We start from the raw sequence: 10,656 nt of genomic DNA, 5'->3' as shown, positions 1-10,656 counted from the left end.
TCAACATTTTGTGCAAAGAATATAGAAATGACAAGGAGAGCAGTTGGAGCGAAATTGCTATAAACCCTGTAACTTTTCAGCTGTTCTTCCTTAAGGTGACATAAATAGGTTATAATGATTTTTATTCAGTCAGGACTGACACTAGCCACATGCAAAACAGGTAGATTGTAGTAAAGCATTGACTAATGCCTTGTTTTAAAATTAGTTCACTGAACTTGTAGCTATTATTTTGTTCCCATTGTTGGACACCACATGGCAGGAACGAACCGATCGAACAGTTATACCAAGGATTTCTGTCGGCTAATGTGTGGTCTGTCAGGTTTTGAAAATGGGCCGACATTCGACAACTCTAAAATCCTGTTGTGTGCGCTGGGCATTTAACTAGGGAAACGAGGAAGGGAGAGTCAGTAGAGAGCACCGGAGTTAAGCCTTTTTTATCATTTAGTGTCATTAACAGAAAGAGAAAAAGACCGGAAGAGACAATAATGCCGATAATTAAAATGACGTCGATAGTTGTAATTTATCGTACGATTAATTGATTTATCGTTTATCCCGACAGGCCTATTGATGATTAACCTTATCTTTTCCAAAAGGTTTACACATTTTGCTGCATTACCATAATGTTTATAACAAAACAGCCTGAAAGTAAAGCTCTGTTTTCACATGCTGTACAACCCCTTTCCTTCCACCTTTCTCTCTTTCTCCACGTACACTATTAACCAGCCCTCTCCCCTCCCTCTTTCTGCCCCACACACAAACAGAAGATATAAAGCTAAGTGTTGATAGTGTGCTTCAGTCACAGTGGACTCATTGCTACAGCTTTCCTATCCAACACTTCCACTCTGAGCAAAATGGCCTGGGAATATTTTGGATTCTCCCGCTCCTTAGAAAACCAAAGGAGTCAATCTCCCACCACCCGCATCAACAATGCAGCTGACATCTCTGTTATTGTCATCTACTTTCTGGTTGTCTTGGCTGTGGGAATTATTGTAAGTGTTGCAAACTGTCAACTTGTTGAAAGTCTGTTTACATGATTTATTTACAATTGTGTAGCTATGAGTTGTAAATTACTTAAGCAAACTGCTACAAAAATGTAATGCTTTTTTTGTTGCTGCTTTAGGTAAAACAAACAGATTAAACAATTTTTTTGCACAATAATGGATCATAAAGGAGTGTCATGGCTAACCTGTATACCACTCCTGGTGTTCTGTGCTGCTCAGTGTATAGAACACTAACTTAGAGCTAAAATATATAAGCTTGTTTTGCAAAAGTTTATGTATTTCCTTGTCCTGTTGCAGGCTATGGTCCGCACCAATCGATCCACTGTGGGTGGCTATTTCCTCGCAGGGAGGAGTATGGTGTGGTGGCCAGTGGGTATCTGACAACAAATGAGAAACATGTTTTGTTCTTTTGCTATTTTTTTTTTGTTTTGTTATTTTGCTACTTCTCAGCCTTGAGAACTATTACAGTTGTGATGAAAAATAGGTATGATTAAAAAGAAGTTCACTCTTCTTACCAGGGGTGACATGTTGGTCACATACACGTTAGATTGGATTGAATGGAAAAGAAGCAGCAAAAATCCAATTTTTTGTTTTTGTTCAAAATAGGCTGGAAACTTTTGAAATGAAGCTGAATCTGTAGCTTCACAGGCCCCAGCATGGCAAATATGAATTGAGGCCTTTAATAGAAGAATTAGTCAGAAGAAATAATGAAAAAAGAAAGATATAAAAAAACAAAAAACAACTACTGAAGCTTGGCTTGTTAGGATGGGCTTGCAGGAGAATGCTGAACACTGAAAAACCAGGTTTGCAAAGTGGTAACAAGAGTGGAACCATGAGACTTTTGTAAAAACTAACAGATGAGACCAAAGACATCAGAAAAAAGAATACATTCCTGTAAACATGACCAAATTAAACAACGCTGTAAATGAGGTGGTTTAGTCGATCTTGTCTACTCCCGAGTTAACTTTTAACCTCATAAGAAAGACAATGATCTCCCATCTATAAAACATAATGAGGTGAAGTTTTTTATTGTCACAGTTTAGAGGAGTTGAATATTGCAACATAATCAAAAAGTTAATTGTATTCAATAATCAAATTAAAAAACTTACTGCATACTATGTATATATGTTAGTGAATAGGGTTCATTATGATGATTTTAGCAATGATAAATGAACTACCCATGCCTCCCACAAAATAAGAAAGAAATAACACCAATAAGAAATGGTTTGGCAAAGTTAAGGCCTACACAATCTTATGGAGGATTGCTGATTTGACAGATGTCTAGCACAATATCAGTCAGGGAAGTCACAAAAAGTTAATGCTAAAGAAGCTGAGTGTTTACAAAGGATTGTATCCAAACAGGTTAATAGAAAATTGACTAGAAGGAAAAAGTGACATAGAAAACAATTTTCCCACAACTGTAAAATCCACAACAACAGGACTGACAAGCAGAGCCTTTTCAATCTTTTTTATTCGGAGATTCATAAGATGTGGGCTGTGGTCAGAGTTAGAGTCTCAAGAGCCTCCACACACAGTCTCATCCAGGACATGAGCTACAACTTTTGCATTCCTTGCATTAAACCTGTCCTGAATGAGATGTCATATCATCTTTTCTGGGCCTTAAAGACAGAAAATGTTCCAAATGTGTTTATCAGCAGAGCAAATCATCTGGTATTTATTGATTGTTTTGGGACCCCTTTGTAAATTAAACAGATATTTCTTTTTTATAGATCGGAGCATCGCTCTTTGCCAGCAACATTGGCAGCGGCCACTTTGTAGGGATCGCTGGTACTGCTGCAGCTGCTGGAATTGCCATTGGTGGATTTGAGTGGAACGTGAGTATTTGTGGTCTGTTTTCCAAATAGGAAATTCAAGATCTCATGATGCAAAAAAATTGAAAATTAAAAATTCTTTTAATGTTTAATATTTTCTTGATTGTTTCAATGTTTTGCCATGTTTTGTTTGTTCCAGGCTCTTATTGTTGTCGTTATTCTGGGATGGCTCTTTGTGCCGATCTACATCAAAGCTGGGGTAAGGAGCATGTGTATTTTCTGTTGAAAAATGCACCCATTACAGTCATTGTGCCTTGATAACGCAAAATATCATCAAATTTGTCAAGGTGGTCACTATGCCTGAGTACCTGAAGAAGAGGTTCGGAGGACAGCGCATTCGTATTTATCTCTCTGTGCTCTCCCTCTTCCTCTACGTCTTCACAAAGATCTCTGTATGTTTTTTTTCTTTTTCTAATCTTTGAAACTTTCAACAACGCATTTAACAAATTAAAGTAAAAGATCCTTTCTGTCTCCTCCCAGGCCGACATGTTCTCTGGTGGCATTTTCATCCAGCAGGCTCTTGGACTGAACATCTACGTTGCTGTTATCGCTCTATTGGCGATTACTGCGCTGTACACCGTCACAGGTGCATCCTGAGGAAGAAATTCACTTCCTGTTTGGAGATCAACATTTTCCTCATAAACCTAGCCTACAAATAGTCTTATCTATGACACCCTGAGTGAGGGTAAAGTCTTCTCAAGGCTGAATGCACTGGGTAGATCAAAAAACACATGTAAAAAGAAAACTCCTCCTTTCCTGGCTTGTATATTTGTGGTGAGTTTGTGGTTAATTGCCCATGGACTACAATAAGACTCAAATAGCCCTCTAATAATTGCTGCTCTGCAATAATCCACACATACCTTCACATAACTTTTACAACACAAGCGGGAAAGGAACACTTACATAAAAACAAGATAATCCTATTCTCTCTAGTGCACATGTTACTGTCTACGCTTCTGAATAAAAAATGTTACATATTGCTAACGCCATGTTTTATCTCAGGTGGACTGGCTGCAGTGATATATACAGACACCTTACAAACAATCATCATGGTTATTGGATCCTTCATTCTCATGGGTTTTGGTAATAAGCAATAATCCTTATTTATCATTTTATCTTGCACTATTGATTTGTTTTATTGTTTTATAGTCTAACCATCTCTTCCTGTCTACCCTCAGCTTTCAATGAAGTGGGGGGCTATGAAAATTTCGAGACACACTACATGACTGCAGTTCCCACAAACACCACTAACATCAGTGCAGAGTGCTACGAGCCTCGGAAAGACGCCTTCCATCTTTTTAGAGATCCAGTAAAAGGAGACCTGCCTTGGCCTGGCCTGGTGTTTGGACTCACCATCCAGGCCACCTGGTACTGGTGCACTGATCAGGTTGGTAAAAATACAATCAGTACATTTGACTGTGTGGATGCTTTACTTCCACTGACTCAGTAACTCAGTTTTACTGCATACCAGAAACAATCTAAGGCCATAAACTCATCCAGTTGATTTTTACATAACCGTATGCGCATTCACGCTCTTTTATCTCGCCTGTTTTGGACAGAATCACTGAGGCGGTCTAAGGTTGCCAGCTGATAGTGAAGAGCCATGTCATATAACAGCCCTTTGGAGTAAAAGAGTGATCTATGAGCTGAATTGCAATTACTTTACAAATATTTTGCTAACCTCCTGAGATTTCTTGGACCTGTAGTTGCCTAGACACAAATTCTTCAGTTCACAAATGAATACTGGCATCTTTTTTTTAACTTTAACACCAACAGTAAATGTAAAACAGAGCAAATTTGACCGATTTTCAGATGAGAGAAAGTACTTGTGTGTGTCTCTGTTGGTTAGCTGTTATTGAAATAATGTTAGTCATAGTGAATGATGTTTATGTTCTGTTGCTATGTAATGTGCACGACAAGCTATGCTAAATGTGTCTAAAGTGTAGGTAAATGGACATACTGTATGATCTAATCTAAAGACTGTCAACAGTCACGTCTGCCATGTTGTTTTTTTTTAACAAAAGATAAGAAATGTCCAGTGCATGTAATTGCATGTAATAGTCGTTACCCTAATATTACTATGAGTCATACTTCTACTTAGCTTTTGTTTTCCAACATTGCCATTTATTAATATATGGCTCAGTTAAAATGATTCATCTCAAAAGCCCCATTTGCCTTAAATTGAAATCACCAATATGTTTGTGCTTTATCTGCTCACATAAAGTTGCATGCACCGAAATAGTTATTCATTTTCAGGCACATCCACCACAACCATTTTCAATTTATTGAAATTACTTTAGAGATTTTCTGAGTGAGGAAATTTAAATGACATAAAGCAGCAACAGCTCTGCTAAGACATTCTAATATTTTTCTTGATACAGTAGAAGTATTAAGTATTTAACACCTCTATGTTCAATATTTTGTCCATCTTTTTGTGCAGGTGATTGTCCAGCGTTGTCTCTCAGCCAAGAATCTCTCTCATGTGAAAGCAGGTTGCATTTTGTGTGGTTACTTGAAGCTGCTGCCCATGTTTCTCATGGTTTTTCCTGGAATGATAAGCAGGATCTTGTATCCTGGTGCGTGTTTTGATGTTTCCAAGTTCTGTTGTCTTGAGGAAAAAATCTGTTGTAAAACAACAATAAAGTCTAAACAATTTCTTAAAACATTCAGATGTGGTGGCATGTGTGGTCCCAGAAGAATGTAATAAATACTGTGGAGCTAGCGTTGGATGCAGCAACATTGCCTATCCCAAACTGGTTGTGGATCTTATGCCAAATGGTGAGCGAATCAACATTGTCTTAAAATTTGAATCAACACATTTGTGTCTTTATGTCTTCTTTAACCTTTGTCTATCTCTCTTCAGGTCTGAGGGGTTTGATGCTGTCAGTGATGATGGCCTCTCTAATGAGCTCCCTCACTTCAATATTTAACAGTGCTAGTACTCTCTTCACCATGGACATTTACACTAAGGTCCGTCCTCGTGCCAAAGAAAGGGAACTGATGATTGCTGGCAGGTAAAACCGTTTTCGCTTGATTCTAATATGATTATTTTTTGTATGCTTGACTTTAGCCATGACTCTTTGTCTATTCTACCTTTCAGGGTGTTTATTGTAATCCTTATTGGAATAAGCATTGCCTGGATTCCTATAGTGCAGTCAGCCCAGAGTGGTCAGCTCTTTGACTACATCCAGTCAATCACCAGCTATCTCACTCCACCTGTGGCCGCTGTCTTCATGCTGGGCATGTTCTGTAAACGAGTTAATGAAACTGTGAGTTTCCTTTTAGTTTACAGTTGATCTTATAGTTGCATGAACTGAGGATATTACCACTTGATAGAAAAAGCACTTTATTGATCCCTTGAATTTAGTCATCTGGACAAAGAAGGCAGCCTCTTGAGACATGAAGAACAGTCAGTCACCATGACTGAGGTTGTTAAAAAGCTTCTTATTGGAAAGGCTCTGCACATCATGGACCTGCAATAGTTGAAATGCCTGTTTAATGCTGTGAGAAGAATTGTAGCTGTGGAGTAACAGAGCTGGATAGTGGTTCTAGTCTTTAAGAGAGAAAACCAATGAATCACTTTTTTAGCCTCCTCATAAAGAAAAAATAAGAAGATATGGTAGTTTTCGTTCCAAAGTGGCCATCAGGTAACAAACTATGGGTCCTATTGGGTTTGTTATTTACTCAGTTTTAAGGCTGTGGACCCACACCAGTCATCCAGAAGTGACTATTTCCTAACGAAACACAACACAAATATACTTTATTGATACTGTAATTTATAGCCACAAAAAAATCTCTGTTTTGTTATAAAGAAAAGGTATTTTTAGTTTCTGTCACATCAACCAAAGATGATGTAACGTTATTTGGGAGGGTTATGTTGAAGGAGGATTTTTGTTATCTTTTGACAGAATTAGATGTCTTACCTGTTTTAGCTTCTGTGTCAAGCCAAATTTATTGATGCAGCATACCATTACAGAGTTGTATTGATTTAAGCTAGACATCAGTAGGTGGATTATTGTTTTAATAGTGTGTCTTCTTTCCTTCTTTCTTTCTTCTTTTTACAGGGTGCCTTTTTCGGACTCACAATTGGCCTAGTAATAGGATTATCCAGGATGATCACAGAGTTTATCTATGGGACAGGGAGCTGTGTTAACCCGAGTGACTGTCCTACCATCATCTGTGGAGTGCACTACCTCTACTTTGGGATGATCCTGTTCCTTGTCTCTTGCATCCTCATACTTGGAATCTCCCTAATGACCAAGCCCATCGATGACAAGCATGTACGGGACAGCTTTGTGATAAGAGTAGCTTAATCTGTAACTTTCCAAATCAGTAATTGTTCACAGGAAGACTATCCACTGTGAACCTCAATCAGCAGAAAGGGAATATGAACTTCCTGCACAAACTCTTTTACATTTTTTCTGCTTATGATTACATTATATCCAAATTCTTGTTAAAGTAAAATAATAGAGTAAAATAAAATGTTAGTATGCAGTTTCTAGGTGAAGTTCAAGATGGTGAAGAAGTTAGCAGCTAAGAATACTGTTCTTTTAAGACTTTTTTGCTAATTTATAGAGTCTCCATGAACTTCAAGATTTTCTTTATTACACCAATCAAAAAACAAAATGCATTTGCAGAAGAATTCATGTTTATATCAATTGCAGCAATCTCCAGTTGCTAAAACGCACTTCACTTACTTTGTTGACTTTGTTCACTGAAGGCTGCAGCATGTAACTTTTATAAAAGTATGTTTTTTACATTTGTTAAAACTGTCACCATGTTGTGACAGTATAATATGAGACAGGCAATCTGTGAAAAAGATAACTTCCTCTTGTCATCTGCAGAAATTCACCTCTTCCAGTCAGAAACAACCAATCAGAGCTAAGAGGAGGATCTAAGCACCGTCAATCACCTCATGTACATGATGCTCAATGTGCAACAGCTTCCTGTTTTATGAAAACCATTTATCTGCCATCATCGATGGCCATGCTAACTAGCCTGAGCATTCATGCAGTCTTTGTTGTGGTGAACCAGCTGTAGTGCATCAGAGAGAAAGGGGGAGTGTGTTAGGGGTGGGTACACAAGGTGTTTGACAGCACCAAGACCCTCCTCTTGGCTCTAAGTTCCTTCTGACAAAGCAGAGTATTTGTTCTTTTTTCACATATCATGTGTCTCGTTCCATACTGTCACAACATGGTGATAGTTTTAACAAATATGTAAAAAAAAAAAAAACATCCAACTTCCCATTAAACATATCATGGATAAACATATTATCCAATATGTCTATCCTTGTGGGGTCAAGAGGGGTGCTGGGGCCTCACTCTAGCAGTCAACAGGCAAGAGTATAAATCCGACTGTTTTATAAAAATTACATCCTGCTGCTTTAAACCTATACAACATACATGATTTGTGCTGCAATAGTTGGACATTTTTATGAGCTCTGAAAAGTTTGTCTCACATAATATGTTGTGTTATTTTCCCAGCTGTACCGATTGTGCTGGAGTCTGAGGAACCGTACAGAGGAAAGAGTGGACATTGATCCGGATGACTGGATTGGGGATCATGATGACGACGACGACAGTAAAATGGATGTAGAAGGTATAGAGAACACGTACAGTTTACACTTCATAAGATTGAAGTTGCTTTAAAGATAGCTGTATGTTTTACATGACTTTATTTTAATACAAAAATCTCTTTGCCTTTATTCCAGAACCTAAGAAAAAGCCAAATTTCTTCAAGAAAATGTTAATGTCCTTCTGTGGCCTGGAGGAGAACAAAAAGGCACCAAAACTTACTCCAGAGGAGGAAGCAGAACTGAAGAAGCAGCTAACAGATACAACAGAGAAGCCTCTCTGGAGGAACATTGTCAATGCAAATGCCGTCATTCTCCTGTGTGTCGCTGTGTTCTTTCACGGATACTTTGGTTAGTCAAACCCCATAAACATTAAGTGGTCCTGGATACTGTATTTTGCATGGATTTAAATTATAACAAAACCATTAACGCTGATCCTGTGTGCTATCATTCTTCCTGTATTGGCCAACTGATCTCACAAAGGACACAGTGTATTTTTCTCAAAGCATCTTCCTTTTCAGTTTACTTTTTCCTGGTATTTGTAACCTGGAGTGAACCAGTAAATAATGTTGTAACATATTAACACATCAAACTTGTTAGGATGTCCAAATTCTCACATATTTATTCTGACTTCCATATCATCTTATCATATTTGTACATATTACCGTTATGACCTGGATGGTGTCTTTTTGTTGTGGTGCAAAGAGAGAAGCTCTCTAATTGAGAACAGCTTGTATAAGTACCTTCAAACTTTCTTCTTTTTATTTTCCCATGAAGTTAGAAAATGTATTTTTTGGCAAATGTTCATTGTGATACTGCACACATTAGGCGATAATTTGTTTTATCTGCAGTTCCCTGTCTTTTGTGACTGAAAATATAAACGCCTTTTATTTTCTTAAGTTTACAGATAATTGCTGTTTATATCACCAGCTGCTACATTAAGTCATTATGAAAGAGGGACAACGTGACAAAAACTATGTACCTGGAAGAAGTTAGTAATATTTAACCAGTAAAGGACAAACAAGATGGTTGTAAATTCCCTCAGAATGTATGTCTGCTACCTCATTCATCGACTTCAGCTGGGTTTTCTCATATTGTGTGCTCAAAGTCCACAAGTGCTGCCACTTCTAACATCCATACACATAACAGTGTGTGTTGTTTTAGGTGTTAATGAATAAAGCCATCTCAGGGAGAGAGAGTTAGGAATTATTAGAAAGTACTCAGACTCTCTTTGCTTCCACCTAGTGGTGTAAAATGATTTGTAAGTAAAAGAAAAATGTAAAATAGATTTTCACTGTTGTCTGTTTTGCATATTTAATTTTTTGCCTAACTGTCATACCACAAATGCTTTTAGTCACCAAAGAAATGTGCATGCCTACGTGACTATTTTTTAATTGCATATATGATGTATCATGTTTCTTAAAAATATATTTTACGGACGTGCCGTGGTGGCGTAGGGGATAGCTCGACCCATATGTGGAGGCCTTGAGTCCTCCACACGGCCGTCGCGGGTTCGACTCCCGGACCCGATGATATTTCATGTCTTCCCCCCTCTCCTGTTTCCTGTCAGCTTACTTTCATATAAGGGACACTGGAGTCCGCAAAAGGCCCCCTTGAGGGGTAAAAAATATATATATATCATTTACAGCATTATCTTGTTCTTTTTTAGCTAACTCTGTACATTTATTCAATGCAACCAGCATGCTGTTACCAAATGCTTTATTACCATTGCCTTGACAGTGGTCACGTTCTTCCATAAGATTTCCTCAGTCATCACCTCCTGATCCAGGAACTGTACATGACTGCATAACTGATAAGACTATCAATCAGATTGTGTTATCTAAGAATTAGCAAGTCAAAGGTCATTAATTAGTATTTATTAGACAGAACATTTTGTCTTTTACCAATAAATCAAATGGTAATTATCAGCTCAAAAGATTTTCCAAATATAACTAATGAGACTTAAAGAGACCAAGTTTACATTTTGATTTTGTTTAACCTCGGAGCTTCCTCCTCACAGATCACCCCTTCCCCACACAGCTCCACCAGACTAGCGGCAGCAGAAATCAGCAAACATTCAGTTTATGGTTATAAACAGCATAACAGAAAGACATTGCTAAGTCTGCATAATGATATGAAGGCAGCGTTAGAAAGAGCAGTAGCTTCTTCAAGAAACGGGCCAATTTCCAGGTGTCATATTATGAAGTCAAATTACTTCTAAGTAATGTTTAATAATTATAGCATTTTTATA

General features: G+C 37.8%; 1 protein-coding gene across 1 annotated transcript; it reads left to right on the top strand.

Annotated features, from left to right (window-relative positions):
* The first annotated feature begins 717 nt into the window (after window positions 1–717).
* LOC116724386 (sodium/glucose cotransporter 1-like) lies at window positions 718–9,611 on the top strand. The gene is made up of 15 exons (XM_032570041.1): window positions 718–989; window positions 1,299–1,370; window positions 2,732–2,836; window positions 2,973–3,032; window positions 3,121–3,225; window positions 3,314–3,419; window positions 3,836–3,916; window positions 4,012–4,220; window positions 5,274–5,409; window positions 5,504–5,611; window positions 5,697–5,847; window positions 5,934–6,102; window positions 6,898–7,113; window positions 8,317–8,431; window positions 8,544–9,611. Exons 1-15 carry the CDS (start codon window positions 852–854, stop codon window positions 8,759–8,761), a joined length of 1,989 nt encoding a protein of 662 aa, XP_032425932.1. The 5' UTR covers window positions 718–851; the 3' UTR covers window positions 8,762–9,611.
* The last annotated feature ends 1,045 nt before the right edge of the window (window positions 9,612–10,656 follow it).

This window comes from Xiphophorus hellerii, chromosome 8, assembly GCF_003331165.1.
Source record: "Xiphophorus hellerii strain 12219 chromosome 8, Xiphophorus_hellerii-4.1, whole genome shotgun sequence".
Lineage (NCBI taxonomy): Eukaryota > Metazoa > Chordata > Actinopteri > Cyprinodontiformes > Poeciliidae > Xiphophorus > Xiphophorus hellerii.
This window is presented reverse-complemented; position numbering and strand designations above follow the sequence as displayed.